The sequence below is a fragment of the Scyliorhinus canicula genome, chromosome 13 (genome assembly GCF_902713615.1).
Source record: "Scyliorhinus canicula chromosome 13, sScyCan1.1, whole genome shotgun sequence".
In the NCBI taxonomy this organism is placed as follows: Eukaryota; Metazoa; Chordata; class Chondrichthyes; order Carcharhiniformes; family Scyliorhinidae; genus Scyliorhinus; species Scyliorhinus canicula.
Genome location: NC_052158.1, coordinates 59991397 through 60011028, shown reverse-complemented (window position 1 = coordinate 60011028; position 19632 = coordinate 59991397). Strand labels below are relative to the sequence as shown.

Sequence of the window (19632 nt, the reverse complement as noted above, 5' to 3'; positions counted from 1 at the left end):
TAAAAGAAAAGACATACACTAAAGTACGTCAACAATAAAGGAGAGGATGCCACAAAGGGATACGATGAGTTTTCGAAAGAGGTCCGAAAACAAAAAAAAATCACAGAGCCGGTACAAAGTTACATTTTTGAGGAATAGAAAAAGAAATAGTATTCTCTACACCCAATCGGCCTGTGTAGCTCAGTTGGCTGGACGGCTCATTTGTGATGCAGAACGAGGCCAACAGTGCGGGTTCAATTCCCTGCCTTCTCAACCTCACCCCCTCCCCTGAGGTGTGGTGACCCTCAGGTTAAATCACCACCAGTCAACTCAAAGGGGAAAGCAGCCTATGGCCATTTGGGACTATGGTGACGTTTACATTACTTTAAATACCAAAGGAATAATCAGGGTAGGGATAGCATCACAAAGGAATACATACGATAAACAGAGGCAACAACAGTGAAATGGCCGGTGTATTGACTATTACTTTGCCTCAGTATTTACCACAGAGACTAATAAGGTGGACATGAGAAGAACAGACCAAAATGATATAAAGACAATTAACAAGGAAAGAGGGATTTTAACTGATAAACGAATCAAATGTAGGATAAAATCTCTAATCCAAGAGGATTGCAGCTATTCATATTAAAATAGTTGTGGAAGTGACAGCAGTTGAATTATTGCAATTACCAAAGGGAATAGTGTAATGCCACTATTAGTGGGTAGGAAAGATAATTGAATCCTTACTCAAAGATGCAGTAGAAAATCATCCAGAAACTGGTCAAATCATCGGCATGGATTTTGAACGGAAAGGTCATGCTTGACTAACCTTATTGAAGTCTTTGAAGAAATAACAAGAAGGGGAATGGGGTAGACAATATGGGTGAGATTCTCTGGCCTCTGGTGTGGTTGTTGGTGGCAGGAGAAAGCCTGCCATTGGCCAGTGGCAAGATCAGCCAGAAGAGCAGCTGGAAGATTTTGCCATATTTGTATTTCCAAAAAGCGTTCAATAAGGTACCGCATGGACTCATGATAAAGGTCACAGCAGGTGGAGTCAGGAATGAAACAACAGAATGGACAGGAGGCTGTATACAAAACAATTATCAGAGAGTTAAAGGGTGTTACTTAGACTGGTGGGAAATGGTGTTCCACAAGGAATGATGCTGGGATCACTGTTGTTCACTGTTTACATGAACAATTTATGCTTGGAGATTGGAAGTCCAATTTCAGAATTTGTGGATGACACCAAATTTGGTCGGTACAATTAATACTCAGGAGGACTGTGACGCGATGCAAGACATTGATAAACCTGGAGAATAGGTGTGTGGTTGGCAAATGAATTGCAACAAGTGTGAGGAAGAATAAAGAGGATCTATTCTCTTTGGAAAGTAAGAGACTGAATAGTGTAGAGGAGCCAAGGTACCTTGTGGTAGAGATTCATAAATCATTAGATAGAGCAATGCAAATCAATAAGGCAATTAAAAATCAAACCAAATACCGGGGTTCATTTCTGGAGGGATTGAATTGAAAACAGACTGTGTTAAATTTGTGCCGAACCTTGTTTATGTAACACTTTTATTTTTATAAATTTAGAGTATCCAGTTATTTTTTCCAATTTAGGGGCAATTTAGTGTGGAATATTGTGGGCAGTTTTGGGCCCCGTATCTAAGGAAGGATGGGCTGGCCTTGGAGGGGGTCCAGAGGAGGTTCACAAGAATGATCCTGGGAATGAAGAGCTTGTCGTATGAGGAGTGGTTGAGGACTCTGGGTCTGAACTTAATAGAGTTTAAAAAGATGAGGGAGGATCTCATTGAAACTTACAGGATTTTGAGAGGCCTAGATAGAGTGGACGTGGAGATGTTTCCACTGGTAGGAGAGGGTACAGCCTCAGACCTTGAGATGAGGAATTTTGTTTGCCAGAGGGTGATGAATCTGTGGAACTCATTGCCGTAGAAGGCTATGGAGATTAAGTCACGGAGTGTCTTTAAAACAGAGATAGATAGGTTCTTGATTGATAAAGGGATCCTATACCTTATGAAGATCCAACATGCCATAAACATGATACTTGGTTAAACACAGCATCTCAAGCTGCTGACGGGAAATGGAAATTTCAGTTCATCCCCCCACTCTCCTTAGAGTACTAAGAACAGTTTTGGTTCCCATAATTATGACAAGGATGTGGAGGCACATGAGAACGTGCAAAAAGGATCGACAAGGATGATTAAAAAAAGGTTATATCTATCAACAAAGATTGAAAATGCTAAGGTTCTTTTCTCCAGAATGACCTGATATGGATTGTTAAAATCATGCAAGTTTTCACAATGCTAAAATGTAGAAATGTAGACTAGAACTAGGGTCACAAAACCAAGGTAGTCTAATAAATCCAGAAGGGAATGCAGGAGAAAGTTATTTACCAGAGAGTGATGAGAATATGGAACTCCCAAAGGAGTAGTTCAGGAAGTTAGCACAGATGCATTTAAGGGGAAACTGGTTCAACCATAAGAGAACTGCTGGATGCGCTGACGGGATTAAATGAAGAGGGATGGGAGAAGACCCAGGGAGAGGATAAATGCTGGGATAGACCAGCGAGGCTGGCTGGGCTATTTCTGTGCTGTACATTCTACATAGTGCTATGTATATACTTATATGTGTATACTGGTCTGTGTGCGTGTACATGGCAAGTACACTATGTCATGATGGTAAAATATACTGACTGACGTGGAACTGCTCCTTCTAAATGATTGGATTTGTTTATTGTCACGTGTACCTAGGTACAGTGAAAAGTATTTTTCTGCATGTAGCTCAAATAGATTTGTTAGTACATGAAAAGAAAATACATAATAGAGCAACACACAGTACATTGGTGACTGGGGAGGCAATGGTTCCTTTCAATCAGTTGTAAAAACACATGTTGGATATAAAAATGTAATTGTGTTTGATGGGGAAATTAGCTGTTCCCAGGCTCAAAATCTATATTAAACTGAGAGCACCTAGTCTCTCCAGTTTGTGCATAGATGAGGTAAGCTGTCTCCTTTGTCACTCTCTATGATCAGACTTGCCTGCTTATGTTTACTTTCTCTTTATTTATCTCTCTCTTTCTCAATCTCACCGCTCTCCATCTCTTTCTCCCCTTTTTCTCTTTACTTCAATTTTCCCCTGTAATTTTCCCCATATCACTCTCACTTCCGTGTTTTTGTTTTCATGATGCACAGTGAATCTATCGTTTCTTCCCTCACTCTTTCGTATCTTCCCCTGCTCTGACAACGTCATACCCGTTGACTGTGGGTTCTTTCATTTACCCTTTTCCAGAGTCACCGTTTTACATCTTGATAGAAACATCAGGATCCAACAGTGATCATGACCAGGAGAAACTCAATCATTTCCTAGAGAAGGTCATGAGCTGTGGTCTGGTGACTGATGGGACTATGGCTACTGAGGAAAATAAGATCAAGGTAAGGTGTACTTATTCCCAATCTCAACTCTGATGGACAGTTACTTTGGAGAATGCAATAAGACCAGAACAGAAAGGGACAATCAGATTGTAGCACAAATCTGGCTGACTTATTTGATGACGATTAGATTCCTGCTCGTTTAGTATTGCTGTGTTTTGTTTTATTTAAGTGTAAATTTGAACTTTTATTTATCAAGCGTGATGCTATGATTCATAGCCACAACATGTTCAAATAGATTGTTCATTCCGAATGACTGTTCCGCAGTTCTGAATAAGGAAATATCGAAACACTCCCGTCTTTCATCGACTTAATACTTCCGAGTGGAATCTGTGGTTCAAGGGTGTGAAAACGATCTGGTTGAGTCGACAAGTAGAGTTTATCTTGGTAATTGAATTTGCATTACAGGAGGACCTGAACGTTGCCACGCTCTTAAGGATAAATAGTGATCAGGGGCTGGATTCTCCACCACCCATCGTAGGTAGTGGAGTTCGTGGAGAATCCAGCGTCAGAAAAAAGCAGGATTGGTGCATGTTACGATGCTCCAGCGTTCCGCTGGCGGCAGTACGAGATTCGTGCCCCACTCCATCAGGAGAATACAAATGGGTGAAATTGACCCATTTGCATCCTATTAATGGGCTGGGCACCGAATTCTCCAAGCCTGTGATATTCTCCTGCCCTCTGGGCCGGGATTCACATGGGTGAGAATTGTTGCAGGTATTTCCCAGCGTGACCCTGGCACGGTGGACCTCTCAGTGGGCCAAGGGGGTAACTCTTTAAGGGATTTGTCCCCAAAATCCATCGGATGGCCACACTCCCGCCAGAAATGCAAATCCTGCCTACCCATCCCCGCCAGACTCCCCCACCACGCCCCCTCCACCAGGAGATCCCCCCACGAGAGAGTCCCACATCAGAGGCCCCCCCAGAAACCCCTCCCCATTACAGAGAACTCGGCCAGAATCCCCCTGATAAGAGAGACCCCTGCCTGGAAGCCCATTGAGTGACCCCTGCCTGGAAGCCCCATTACAGAGAACCTTACCTGTTAGCCCCCAAATACAGAGATCCCTACCTGGAAGCTAGAGAGCATCCAGACTGAGACAGTGAAAAAATCACTGCTTTTAAACCTCTGCTGACTCAGGCAGAGGAAGCAGCATCTGTCAGTTCCCAGAAAGAGAACATCAGCTGTGTTTAAACCCCCTCACATCTTTGATATGCAAGGCTTTAATTCATATCAGTGTGAAATTGATTTTACTAGGGCGTGATTAACAGCTTCCACACAGCCAGTTGTCTGGATTGTTTAATTTCACTTCCCTTTACGCTTGACTGGATTTCAAATAGTCAGCTGTGAAACTAACCCCAATGTTTATAAACATCTATCTATGATTTGACAGCTCTTGGACCACATCAAAGACAGTTATGTGCTCTCACTTCCTTTTCTCTTCAGGAAGCACTTAACTGTGGTGCAGGGGTAGGTGCGGAATTATGTTGCAAGATGATGGAGGGGGCCGATCTGCCGGACCACACTATCCGCTAAACACGGTGGCCCGATAGCGGTATTTGCAAGGGAATCTCTCGAAATCCCTGCCATGCATACATTGTCACGGAAAGGAATATTGAATCGTCTGATTTGCGTTCCCAACGCGAGTGTGATTCATCTTCAGAATAACATAATCTCCCAAACTGAGAACTCTGGCCAAGATTTGTGGCTACACAAGGCACACAGATTCACAAGGTTGAATAACTAATGACTACATGAAGAATGTGTTGTGTGATAGGAGAACTGGTACATCCTGATACACAATGCCAGGATATCCAGAATGTTTATTCAAACATGGAGCCCTAGTAATAACCTGGGAGACAAGGGAAGTTGCTTTTTTTTATAGAACAGTACAGCACAGAACAGGCCCTTCGGCCCTCAATGTTGTGCCGAGCCATGATCACCCTACTCAACCCACGTATCCACCCTATACCCGTAACCCCCCACACCATTAACCTTACTTTTATTAGGACACTACGGACAATTTAGCATGGCCAATCCACCTAACCCGCACATCTTTGGACTGTGGGAGGAAACCGGAGCACCCGGAGGAAACCCACGCACACAGGGGGGAGGACGTGCAGACTCCACACAGACAGTGTGTGGAGGCTGTGTGGGTTTCGCCCCCACAACCCAAAAATGTGCAGAGTAGGTGGATTGGCCATGCTAAATTGCCCCTTAATAGAAAAAAATAATTGGGTAATCTAAATTTATAAAAACAAAGTAAGAAGTCTTACAACATCAGGTTACAGTCCAACATATTTGTTTCAAACACTAGCTTTCGGAGCACTGCTCCTTCCTAAGGTGAATGAAGAGGTATGTTCCAGAAACATATGTAAAGACAAATTCAAAGATGCCAGACAATGCTTAGAATGTGAGCATTTGCAGGTAATTAAGTCTTTACAGATCCAGAGATAGGGATAACCCCAGGTTAAAGAGGTGTGAATTGTCTCAAGCCAGGACAGTTGGTAGGATTTTGCAAGCCCAGGCCAGATGGTGGGGGATGAATGTAATGCGACATGAATCCCAGGTCCCGGTTGAGGCCACACTCATGTGTGCGGAACTTGGCTATAAGTTTCTGCTCGGCGATTCTGCGTTGTGCATCCTGAAGGCCGCCTTGGAGAATGCTTACCCGGAGATCAGAAGCTGAATGCCCTTGACTACTGAAGTGTTCCCCGGCTGGAGGGGAACATTCCTGCCTGGTGATTGTCGCGCGATGTCCATTCATTCATTGTTGCAGCGTCTGCATGGTCTCGCCAATGTTCCACGCTTCGGGACATCCTTTCCTGCAGTGTATGAGGTAGACAATGTTGGCCGAGTTGCACGAGTATGTACCGCGTACCTGGTGGGTGGTGTTCTCACGTGTAATGGTGGTGTCCATGTCGATGTTCTGGCACGTCTGGCAGAAATTGCCATGGCAGGGTCGTGTGGTGTCATGGTCGCTGTTCTGAAGGCTGGGTAGTTTGCTGCAAACAATGGTTTGTTTGAGGTTGCGCGGTTGTTTGAAGGCAAGTAGTGGGCGTGTGGGGATGACCTTGGCAAGATGTTCATCTTCATTGATGACGTGTTGAAGGCTGCGAAGAAGATGTCGTAGTTTCTCCGCTCCGGGAAAGTACCGGCCGACCCGTCAAGTCTGCACCGACTCTTGGAAACAGGATCCCACTTAAGCCCATGCCCCGTAAACCAGTAACCCCACCTAACCCAAGGGCAATTTACCATGGCCAATCCACCTAACCCGCACCTCTTTGGACTGTGGGAGGAAACCAGAGCACCCGTAGAAAACCCACGCAGACACGGGGAGAACATGCAGACTCCGCACAGACAGTGACCCAAGCCGGGAATCGAACCTGGAACTGTGAAGCAACTGTGCTAACCTCTGTGCTACCGTTCCTGCAGGACCATACTAGTCAGCACGTGCCACCCCAAAAAAGACCCATTGATCCCTTCCCTCCATTTCCTGTCTGCTAACCATTTCTCAATCCAGGCCAATGTATTACTCCCGAACCCATGTGCTTTAATTTTGCACACTAACCCCTTATGTGGGACTTTATCAAATCTTCCAGAAAATCCAAATGCACCACATCCACTGGTTCACCCTTATCTATTCTGCTAGTTACGTGCTCAAAGAACTCCAGTAGGTTTGTCAAACATGATTTCCCTTTCATAAATCCACGTTGACTTTGTCTAAGCCCATTGATAAATCACTGTGCACGTGTTTCTATATCTAATCCATTTAATTCGAGGAATGTTGAGGAGCAGACTGTACATTGATGTGGAAAACATAGTTGTGAAGGCACGATCTTCCGGCCGCGCTGCGCCAGAAAGGCACTGGTGAAAGCCAGGAGACCCTGCTCTCGGGATCTACCCGGCTCGCAACGCCTCGCGAGATTCAACGAAATCTCGCGAGATGTTGCAAGGGGAATCCCGCCTACAATGGGCAGGATCAGTTTTTGGCATGTTTGGTTATTAGAGCAAGGCAGTAAGCTTTACTCTAATGTGCAGATTCCCAAGGTACCTGAGGCTTTTGGATTCAATCCCTTCACTTCGGGGAACTCGGGCGAGCGCTGTTTGGTACTGGTCCTCACAAACGGATATAAAACAGAGAGTTGGTAAGAATAGGGCCTTTTCAAATTGGCAGGCAATGAATAGTAGAGTGCTGCAAAGATTACTGCTGGGGCTTCAACTCCTTGCAATCTAAATTAATGACTTAGATGAAGAGACAGAGTGTAATTATGTAAGTATGATGATGATTCCAAGCTAGGTGGAAAGGCAAGTCGTGGGGAGGACACAAAGTAAGGTTAAGGGGGGAGTTGTTGGGTTACGGGTATAGGGTGGATACGTGAGTTTGAGTGGGGTGATCATGGCTCGGCACAACATTGAGGGCCGAAGGGCCTGTTCTGTGCTGTACTGTTCTATGTTCTATGTAAAGAGGCTGCAAAGAGATACTGACAGGTTAAGTCAGTTTGCAACAAGATGTCAGATGACGTATGATACAGGGAAGTGTGAAGTTATATAATAAAAAAGAATATTTTAACAAAATGAGAAACTGGATGTTCAATGATAATCGGGTGTGCTTGCACAAGGAACACAGAATGTTAGCACACAGGAAGGAAATTAGCAATTAGGAAGGAAAATGGCATGTTGGTGTTTATTACAAGGGAATTGGAGTACAGGAATAAAGAAGTCTTGTTACAGTTGTACAGGGTTTTGGTGAGACCACATCTGGAACACTGTGCACAGTTTTGGTCACCACATTTAACAAAGGACATACTGGATTGGAGGTGGGACAGCTAAGGTTCACTAAATTGGTCCCGAGAATGAACAGGTTTGTCCTATGATTGGAGGCTGAGTAATTTGGGCTTTTATTCTCTGGGGTTTAGAAGAATGAGAGGCAATCTCGCTGAAACCTACTAAATTTTGAAGTGACTTGATAGGCTGGACGCTGAAAAACATAGAAAATAGGAGCACAAGGAGGCCCTTCGAGCCTGCTCCACCATTCATTATGATCATGGCTGATCATCGAACTCAAGAGCCTCATCCTGCCCTGCCCCATATCCTTTGATCCCTTCGCCCCAAGTGCTATATCTAACTGCTTCTTGAAAATGTACAATGTTGAGCTTCCGGTTGCGGCTATGACTAGCTAAGCCGCACATTTGGAAGCTCCTGCGACAAAGGTGTTTTCGGGCCAATTGGAGGGCCCCAACGGCGCTGAAAAGACGAATCCCGGTGGGGGAAGGTCCCCTGAGGAGAACTAGACCGATTTTATGGTCGGTACTCGGAGTGGAGCGGCAGGAAAAGTGGCAGCAGCTCCCCAAAAAAAGCGGGGGAAGAAAATCAAAATGGCGGCCGGCGGCGCACCGGAGGGGTGGAGAAAATGGGCGGAGGAGCAGCAGGCCGCTCTCCTCCGTTATTTCACGGAGCTGAAAGTGGAGCTCTTAGAGTCCATGAACGCGACGGCCGCCAGGTTGGTGGGGGCCCAGGCGACCCAAGAGGCGTCGATCAAAGAGCTGCAGCAGGAGATGACCGCGAGGGAGGAGGAGGCCACGGTCCTCGGGGCAAAGGTGGAGGTGCACGAGGCACTCCACCTGAAGTGGCAGAGCCGTTTCGAGGAGCTGGACACTCGGATGAGGAGGAAAAATTTGAGGATCCTGGGCCTAGAAGAAGGCCTGGAGGGGTCGGATCTCCCGAGATATGTTGCGGAGATGCTGAGCTCCCTGATGGGGGAAGGGGCCGGTCCTGCGCCCCTGGAGCTGGAAGAGGCATACCGGGTCATGGCCAGGAGGCCTAGGGCAAACGACCCCCCGAGGGCGGTGCTGGTGCGGTTCCAGCGGCTATGTGATCGGGAGAAAGTCCTGAGGTGGGCAAAAAGGGAGAAAAGCAGTAAGTGGCGAACTCGACGGTAAGGGTGTACCAGGACTGGGGTGCGGAGGTGGCAAAGCGGCGGGCCCGGTTCAACCGGACGAAGGCGGTACTACACGCGAAGAGGATCAAATTTGGAATGCTGCAGCCGGCGCGCTTGTGGGTCACCTACAAGGACCAACATCATTATTTTGAGTCCCCAGAGGAGGCCTGGACCTTTGTACAAGAAGAAAAGCTGGACATGAACTAAAACCTGGGAGCACCGGCGGTCGTAGCCGCCTGGGTACTCTTGATTGAGCAAGTGGCCCTTATCTTTTCAGGCCAGGTCGGAGCTGGGTAACAGTTTCTTGGATTGTTTGGCTTCTCTTGAACGTTTGACTTTTTGAATATCTTGAAGGTTTCGAGTTGTTTGGTGTTTCTGTATATTTGAACTGTTGAAATTTCTATTGCGGGTCGTTTTCTTCTTATGGTGTGTTTCTTCCCGTTTCCAACTTCCCTTAGTCATTTACCCTTTTTACCCCTTTTTCTTCGGGTGTTTGGTCCCCTTTTTTTTTGTTGTTGTTGTTTTTTTTTCTTCCTTCTCTGGTTATGGTTATCTGTGGTTATTTATACTGTTTGATGGAGGGGGATGGTTAAGCACATTGTTAGTTGATAGCTATTTAATTATTTTGTTATTTAAGTATGTAGTTAAGTATTTATGTATTTAGTTGCCATTGGGTATTTATATTGTCAAGTTGGGAAGACGGGACGGGGGGGAGTGGGTTGATCATGCGGGTTTATCTCTGGGGTTCTAAGGGGATCCTTCACGGGCGTGGATGGGGATGGGGGGGAGTGGAAGATGGGGGGGCGGGGTGTGGCCGGGCGAAAGCGCGGGCTTTCCTCTGTTTTTCCCGCGTGTGGGATGGAGGAGAGAGGAGGGGAGAAGAGTGGGGCGTGGCCAGTAATGGCGGCCTTTCCCGCGCTGGAGCGGGGTCAGAGTGGAATGGCGGGGGGGGGGGGGAGGCCCCTCCCCCCCCCCCTCGAACCGGGAGGAGTCGGAGTGTGGCAGGAGCAGCCGGGTCAGCGGAGATCAGCTGACTCTCGGGAGTACGATGTTGGGCACATCGCGGCTAGGAGGGGTCCTAGCCAGGGGGGGGGGGGGGGGGGGGGGGGGGGGAGGGAGGGAGGGTTAGGGGGAGATACCGGGTTGCTGCTGGAAAGACCAGGGACGAGAAGGGGAGAGCTGGGGGGGGGGGGGGGGGGGGGGGGGGGGGGTGGGGCATCGCTATGGAAAACGGGTCAGAAAGGGGGGGATGACCCGGGGCGAGCAAGGGACAGAACATGGCTAATCGACAGGGAGCAGGGACGGGTCGCCCAGCGATCCGATTGATTACGTGGAATGTAAGGGGGCTGAATGGGCCGGTTAAAAGATCAAGGGTCTTCTCGCACCTGAAGGGACTGAAGGCTGATGTAGCGATGTTGCAGGAGACTCACTTGAGGGTAGCAGATCAGGTCCGCCTGAGAAGGGGGTGGGTGGGACAGGTGTTCCACTCAGGCTTGGATGTCAAGAACCGGGGGGTGGCGATTCTGGTGGGAAAGAGGGTGTCGTTCGTGGCGGCAGAAGTGGTGGCAGACAAGGAGGGCAGGTATGTGATGGTGAGTGGTAGGTTGCAGGGAGAGAATGTGGTGCTGGTGAATGTGTATGCCCCGAATTGGGACGACGCGGGCTTTATGAGGCGCCTGCTGGGCCTCATCCCGGGACTGGAGGCAGGGGGCCTGATCATGGGAGGGGACTTTAATACGGTGTTGGACCCTGGGCTGGATAGATCGAGTTCCAGGACGAATAGGAGGCCGGCAGCGGCAGAGGTGTTAAGGGGGTTTATGGAGCAGATGGGAGGGGTAGACCCATGGAGATTTGGTAGGCCTAGGGCGAGGGAGTACTCTTTCTTCTCCCACGTCCACAGAGTGTACTCCAGGATAGACTTTTTCGTATTGAATAGGGGGCTGATACCGAGAGTGCAGGACACGGAGTACTCGGCCATTGCGATATCGGACCATGCACCACATTGGGTGGACGTGGAATTGGGGGAGGCGCGGGATCAGCGCCCGTTGTGGCGCCTGGATGTGGGGCTGTTGGCGGACGAAGAGGTGTGCAGAAGGGTTAGAACGGGCATTGAGAACTATCTGGGTACGAACGACACGGGTGAGGTGCAGGTGGGGACGGTCTGGGAGGCCCTGAAAGCAGTGATTAGAGGAGAGCTGATCTCCATAAGGGCACACAGAGAGAGGAAGGAGAGGCAGGAAAGGGAGAGGCTGGTGGGGGAGCTCCTAGAAGTAGATAGGAAATATGCGGCGGCACCAGAGGAGGGGCTATTGAGGGAGCGGCGCAGTTTACAGGCCAGGTTCGACCTACTGACCACTAGGAAGGCGGAGACGCAGTGGAGAAGGGCGCAGGGTGCGGCGTATGAGTACGGGGAAAAGGCGAGCAGGATGCTGGCACACCAGCTTCGTAAGCGAGATGCAGCCAGAGAGATTGGGGGAGTGAGAGAGAGGGGTGGGGACGTAGTGCAGAAGGGGCAAGAGGTGAATAGGGTCTTCAGGGACTTCTACAGGGAATTGTATAGGTCTGAACCGCCGAAGAGGAGAGGGGGAATGGAGAGCTTTCTCGACAAATTGAGGTTCCCAAAGGTACAGGAGGAGCTGGTAGAAGGGTTGGGGGCGCCGATAGAGCTGCAGGAGCTAATTAAAGGGATAGGCCAGATGCAGGCGGGGAAGGCGCCGGGGCCGGATGGGTTCCCGGTGGAGTTTTACAGGAAGTTTGTGGACTTGGTGGGCCCAGTGCTGGTGAGAGCCTTTAATGAGGCGCGCGAGGGGGGGGTTTTGCCCCCAACAATGTCGCAGGCCCTGATCTCCTTGATTTTGAAGCGGGACAAGGACCCGGTCCAGTGCGGGTCCTACAGGCCTATCTCCCTCTTAAATGTAGATGCCAAGCTGTTAGCAAAGGTCCTGGCAACCAGGATAGAGGATTGTGTGCCAGGGGTAATCCATGAAGACCAGACGGGGTTCGTGAAGGGACGCCAACTTAACACAAATGTCCGGAGATTGTTAAACGTGATCATGATGCCGGCAGTGGAGGGGGAGGCGGAGATAGTGGTAGCGCTAGACGCGGAGAAGGCATTCGATAGGGTGGAGTGGGAATACTTGTGGGAGACGTTGGAAAGGTTTGGGTTTGGGGAGGGATTTATCAAGTGGGTAAAGCTGCTCTATTCGGCCCCGATGGCGAGTGTGGTAACAAACGGGAGGAGGTCAGAATATTTTGGGCTCCATCGAGGTACTAGGCAGGGATGTCCCCTATCCCCCTTACTCTTTGCATTAGCGATTGAACCGTTAGCGATGGCACTGAGGGGTTCAGGGGGGTGGAGGGGACTGACAAGGGGAGGGGAGGAGCATCGGGTCTCGCTCTATGCGGATGACCTGTTGCTGTATGTGGCAGACCCGGAGGGGGGGAATGCCGGAGGTTATGGAAATACTAGCGGAGTTCGGGGACTTCTCGGGATATAAATTAAATCTGGGGAAAAGTGAGGTCTTTGTAATACACTCGGGAGACCAGGGGGAGGGAATTGGGAGGCTCCCCTTCAAAAGAGCAGTAAAAAGTTTCAGGTACTTGGGGGTGCAGGTGGCAAAGAACTGGGGGACCCTCCACAAGCTGAACTTTTCTAGGCTGGTGGAACAGATGGAGGAGGAGTTTAAGAGGTGGGACATGGTGCCGCTGTCGCTGGCAGGGAGGGTACAGTCAGTAAAAATGACGGTCCTCCCGAGGTTCTTGTTTTTGTTCCAGTGTCTGCCCATCTTCCTCCCTAGGGCCTTTTTCAAGAAGATAACGAGTAGTATCATGGGGTACGTGTGGGCACATGGCACCCCTAGAGTTAGAAGGGTCTTTTTGGAGCGGAGTAGGGATAGTGGAGGGCTGGCGTTACCCAATCTTTCAGGATATTACTGGGCGGCAAATGCATCGATGGTACGAAAGTGGATGATGGAAGGGGAGGGGGCAGCTTGGAAGCGTATGGAGAGGGCGTCCTGTGGCAACATAAGCTTAGGGGCACTGGTAACGGCACCATGGCCGCTCCCTCCCACGAGGTATACCACGAGCCCGGTGGTGGCGGCCACCCTCAAGATCTGGGGGCAGTGGAGGCGACACAGGGGGGAAGTGGGGGGTTTGATAAGGGCACCACTAAGAGGGAACCACAGATTTGCACCGGGAAATACAGGAGGGGGATTTCTGAGCTGGCAGAGGGTGGGCATTAGGCAACTGAAGGACTTGTTTATAGAGGGGAGGTTTGCGAGCTTGGGAGAGCTGGAGGAGAAATTCGGGCTCCCCCCGGGGAACACGTTCAGGTACCTCCAAGTGAAGGCATTTGCCAAACGGCAGGTAGAGGGGTTTCCCGTGCTTCCCGACAGGGGGGCGAGTGATAGGGTGCTATCAGGGGTCTGGGTCGGGGAGAGGAAGATCTCGGACATTTATAAGATTATGCAGGAGGTGGAGGAGGTACCAGTAGTGGAGTTGAAAGACAAGTGGGAGGTAGAGCTGGGGGAACAGATAGAGGATGGGACATGGGCAGACGCCCTAGAGAGGGTCAACTCGTCGTCGTCATGTGCGAGACTGAGTCTCATTCAATTTAAGGTACTGCATAGAGCCCACATGACGGGGACAAGGATGAGTCGGTTTTTCGGGGGTGAAGACAGGTGTGTCAGATGTTCGGGAAGCCCTGCGAATCATGCACATATGTTTTGGGCATGTCCGGCACTGGAGGAGTTCTGGAAGGGGGTGGCAGGGACGGTGTCGAGAGTGGTGGGGTCCAGGGTCAAGCCAGGATGGGGACTTGCGATCTTCGGGGTTGGGGTGGAGCCGGGGGTACAGGAGGCGAGGGAGGCTGGAATATTAGCCTTTGCGTCCTTGGTGGCTCGGAGGAGGATCTTGATTCAGTGGAGGGACGCAAGGCCTCCAAGCGTTAACACCTGGTTAAACGACATGGCAAACTTCATCCAATTGGAAAGAATCAAATTCGCCCTGAGAGGGTCGGTGCAGGGGTTTTTCAGGCGATGGCAACCCTTCCTGGACCTCTTAGATCAGAGATAGAAACCGAGGTCGTGACAGCAGCAACCCGGGAGGGGAGGGGAGGGCGGGAGGGAGGGGGGGGGAGGGTGTGGGGGAGGGGAGGGGGGGGGGGGGGGGGGGGGATAAAAATGAAGGAAACACGGTATCGGTGGTGTCACGGGCAAGGCCTGCCCGAGGACACTGCCAGAAACGACAAGATGGTCTGGCGGCCGGTTCGTCGGCGGGGGGGGGGGGGGCGGGGGGCGGGTAGGGGGTGGGGGGGATTCTTGTTAAGTAGGGGGGTTTGACTTTGTTTTGTTTTGATATAACTCACATGTGGGGGGGGTTAAAATGTTTGTACTCTGAAAAATTTCTTCAATAAAAAGTATTTAAAAAAAAAAAGAAAATGTACAATGTTTTGACCTCAACTGCTTCCTGTGGTAATAAATTCTACAGGCAGAACCACTCTCTGGGCGAAGAAATTTATCTTAATCTCAGTTCTAAATAATCTATCCTTAGACTATGATCCCTGTTCTGGACACCCCCACCATCGGGAACACCCTTCTTGTTTCCGTTGTCAGGAAATCTAAAACACGGTGCCACAGGGTAAGGGGCCAATCATTTCGGACTGAGAGAAAAAATTATTTCACTCAAAGGGTTGTGAATTGTTGTAATTCACTACCCCAGAAGATTGTGGATTTGCCAACATTGAATATATTTGTAGCTGGCCTAGACAGATTCTTGGTCTGTCATAGAATTAAGGAATACGGGAGCAGGCAAAATAATGGAGACAAAGTCAAAGGTCAGCAGCTACGGTTATATTGAATGTTGGTGCAGCCTCGATCGGCCGTGCGATTCTACTCTGTGTAGAACCTCAGATGATCAAATTGAATTGGATTAAATGATTTGGGTCACAGTTCTTGTTTTATGCCTTCAAATATTTTGTGACTGCATTACCCCTGCCCCTAATCAGTGGGACATGTGCATATCTGTTACACATCCTTTGCCATTGAATTGATTGAAAGATTATAAGAAATATGCACAGGTATGGCAGCAATTTGTGACAGAGCCTGAGTGTTTAAAAATGAGAGGCTACTTTTACATAGAATGTGAAGATTAGAAACAGTTAGAGGAGATCACCGTTTCACACATGCGGGATGCCTAAAGCAGTTCTTATTGATCTCCTTTAAGATTTTCCTGGTCCCTGTAAGGAGCACACTCACATTAGTCTGCCTGACTATTAACGTAGGCCTGACCCCTCACTGTAGTCCATAAGTATATTGAACCTGCTGTTTTTTTCTCGGATCTGTAAATTGCTAAACCTGTACCAGGGGTACATGAATCAGTAAGTGGTTCAAGATTCAGCTTGCTGCCTGTTCCATAGATATTTATGGGATAGAAGGAGGCCTCTTGGCCCACTGTGTCTGTGGCATTGCAAAGCACGCTGTGGGGAAAGCATTCATCACAAGCTAAACCATAAAAAAAAGACATGGTGCCTGCTTCAGGTAACCTTTGGAGGATTCGGAAGGGTCTGTTCAAAAGCCAGATTCTGTGTAATCAAAAACATCTGATGTTCTTTTCCTGAAGGCGATCTGGGCACTAAGGGAACGCATCACCGAGGCACTGGTCCATGACGGCTTTGTGTTCAAATATGACATCTCGTTACCACTGGAGGCATTCTACGAGATTGTCACTGTCATGAAGGACAGACTGGGGACGAGAGCCAAACGTGTCGTTGGCTATGGACACCTTGGTGAGATTCACTGGTGTGCTGCTTATTTGAGGAGGGCAAGGGTGGCTCCTGGAGTGTCAGTGTGATATTTCTCCAAGATTTCTTTCTGTTTTAAATTTTGGATCTATTCCTGCTACGCTAACTCATGTTGGGCAGGTGGTTTCATTGGAAATTGGGTTGCTTATCCATCTGTGTCTTTAAAGGCGAGGAGTGATACTATTTAAAGGTCAGAGCCATCAATAATTAAAGAAAAAGGAAAACATGTTCACTGTTTAAAGATAAGGGTTCTTGTCATTGCTATTGAAAATCAGGAGGCAGTGCCATGGTTATGGCACAGAACGAGGCTATTCAGCCCACCAAGCCTATGATGGCTCTTTGCAAGAACAATTTATCACCTTCCATTCCACCACCCTTTCTATTCTGCCCCCACCACACTCTCAGGCAGTGCATCATAGATCTTGCGTAAAAATATGTTTCCCCGGTGGTTCAGTGGTTAGCCCTGCTGCCTCACAGCGCTGAGGACCCGGGTTTGATTCCGGCCCTGGGTCACTGTCTGTGTGAGTTTGCACATTCTCCCTGTGCCTACGTGGGTCTCACCCCCACAACCCAAAGATGTGCAGGATAGGTGAATTGGCCACACTAACTTGCCCCTTAATTTAAAAAAAATGTTTTCCCTTACATCACCCCTGGTTCATTCGCCAGTCAATTTAAATCAGTGTCTTCTGTTTCTAGACTATTCTACCAATGTATACAGTTTCATCCTATCTACTCTATCTAGATCTCTCACTATTTTGAACAGCTCCATCAAAACTTCTCAACTTTTTCTTCATGCAGAAAAGTCTAGCTTCTCCAATCAATCCGTGTAATTGAAATCCCTTATCCTTAGGACCATTCTGATAAATCTTCTGTGCTCTCTCTAAAGCCTTCGCACCCATCCTAAATGCTCCAGTTGAGGCCAAAACAGTGTTTTATAAACGTTAATTGCTTTGCATTCTAATGCCTCCATTTGTAAACCCTAGGATTCTGCATCGCTTTTTAACCACTCTCTCAATCTGTCTTGCCACCTTCAATGATTTTCCCACATATCCCCCAGGTCTCCCTCTTCCTTTTAGAATTGTATGCTTTTGTTTTTATTGCTTCTCTTCATTCATCCTATCATAGTGTCACTTTATACCTCCCTCTGTTAAATTTCATTGGCCACATGTATAACAAATTCAACAACATTGAACAAATTAACATAACAAATAAAGGGGACAGTTCCTTAAAGGGACACGAATAAAGGGCAGCATGTGGCGCAGTGGTTAGCACTGGGACTGCGGTGCTGAGGACCCGGGTTCGAATCCCGGCCCTGGGTCACTGTCCGTGTGGAGTTTGCACATTCTCCCCATGTCTGCGTGGGTTTCACCCCCACAACCCAAAGATGTGCAGGTTAGGTGGATTGGCCACGCTAAATTGCCATTTAATTGGAAAAAAATAATTGGCTACTCTAAATTTATTAAAAAAAAAAAAAAAAGGGACACGAATAGAAAACAAAACCAAAGGTTGGCATGGTAACACAGTGGTTAGAACTATTGTTTCACCGCTCCAGGGTCCCAGGTTTGATTCCCGCTTTGGTCACTATCTGTGTGGAGTCTGCACATTCTCCCTGTGTCTTTGTGGGTTTCCTCCCACAGTCCAAAGATGTGCAGGTTAGGTGGATTGGCTATGCTAAATTGCCCTTAGTGTCGAAAAAAAGGTTAGGTGAGGTTACGGGGAGAGGTTGGAGGTGTGGGCTTAGGTGGGGTGCTCTTTCCAAGGGCCGGTACAGACCCAATGTGCCGAATGGCCTCCTTCTGCACTGTAAATTTTATGCTTCTATGATTTGCTCCTCTTAGAGGAGCAGAGACAAGTCCCTAATTAATGCCCAACAACTGAATAATTAAACAGCCAATTTACACGCAATTAACATTGTCATCATTGAAAAGTGAGGTATAGGTGGCGTAAGTATTTAAAGATATGGGGCAGTGCTGTTGGTATTTAAAATTCTTTGGTTTTTTTTTTCTATTCTCCCTAGGTGATGGAAACTTGCATTTGAACATTGTAGCTGAAGCCTTCGACCAACAGCTGCTGGACTCCATTGAGCCCTATTTGTACGAATGGATTGCGCAGCACTGTGGAAGTATCAGTGCTGAGCATGGGCTGGGTTTTAAGAAGAAGAACTTCATTCATTTCAGTAAGCCCAAAGCAGCAGTGCAGATCATGCAGCAGATGAAAGTGATTCTAGATCCAAAGGGAATTTTAAATCCCTACAAAACCCTGCCATCCTTCAGTCAGTGAAATGACAATGAAAGCAGAGGTTTCACTGGGAGCCCTGTTTGCAAATTTTGGCTTTTGTAATGTTTCTTTTGCTAATTTTATTCTCATCAAGGTGAAGAATACCGGTGCCGTGGAAAAGTGTAACACAGCCGATATCAGCATTGAACGCTTCCAGATCTATGTATTTTTTTTATGGCGCCTTTCATTACCTCAGGATGTCCCAAAGCACTTCACAGTCAATGAATTGCTGTTGAACTGTTGCAATACTGGGAAAAAGGTGGCTAATCTTGCACGGCAATAGCACACAAATAGCAGTATGATAATGACCGCAAAATCTATTTCAGATGTAGATTGACAGATAAAAATTAGCCAAGGTTCCAGGAGGGCACATATGCTCTTCTCCGAAAGACTGTGGTGAGATCTCTTACGCCCACCTCGGAAGACTAATGGAGCTTCGGTTTAACAGAAGCCGCCACTTCTGAAAGTGCATCACTCCCTCAGCACTCCACTCAAGCATCAGCCTGGATTATGGGTTCAAATCTCTGAAGTGGGACCAGCCTCCTGACTCCTGAGGCAAGAGTGCTGCTCGCTGAGCCAAGACCAACAACTGGCCACCCATAAGCCCGTTTTAAATACTGCGTCCTCTCTGTCGAGGCGACCAGGAGCCGAGCCAGTTTCTGCATTTTCTGCCGACTACGAACTGGATTGAGTCCCGAGCCTGAGAACGACTGAACACTGGAATTCTGATAGCCAAGTTCTGACAGACTCCCAATTGAAATATTTTTCTTTTTAATAAACATTTTATTGAGGTAATTTTGGTATAGTAACAACAACAAAATAAACAATATACGTGAAACCCATAAACATAGTGCAAAAGGACCAGGTCCCCCCAACTGAAATATTAATCTGTTTGCCACTCTCCAGTCTTGATTGGCCTGTTCTGATGTGTCAGTTGATACCTAACTTGGAGTGTAGGCAACAAACTGATTATCAAAGCAAATCTAATTTATAATCATACAAACGTGAGCCATAATTTTGAGAAGTACCTCCAGCAATGCAGAGATTTCCTGGGGTAAAGTATGGCAGCTAAAACTGGGCACGCATCTTGCAGTCTGCTGCATTTCATAAAAAAGACTGACAGCTTCTGGAGCTGGGCCGGTGATCTGTACTTATCTCCGGACATGCAGGTATGACTAGTCTGTGAATA

General features: G+C 48.0%; 1 protein-coding gene across 5 annotated transcripts in view; it reads left to right on the top strand.

Moving 5' to 3' along the window:
* Positions 1 to 19238, top strand: part of d2hgdh (D-2-hydroxyglutarate dehydrogenase) — a 48688-nt gene extending 29450 nt beyond the window's left edge. For 2 of the 5 annotated variants that reach the window (XM_038816018.1, XM_038816015.1), the window contains 3 exons: positions 3289 to 3431; positions 15986 to 16151; positions 18184 to 19238. In XM_038816018.1, the coding sequence (XP_038671946.1) occupies positions 3289 to 3431; positions 15986 to 16151; positions 18184 to 18446 (572 nt within the window). In that variant the 3' untranslated portion in view covers positions 18447 to 19238. Of the gene's footprint in view, positions 1 to 3288; positions 3432 to 15985; positions 16187 to 18183 lie in introns of all 5 variants that reach the window. The other 3 variants (XM_038816016.1, XM_038816017.1, XM_038816019.1) reach the window with 2 other exon arrangements.
* Positions 19239 to 19632: the final 394 nt, after the last annotated feature.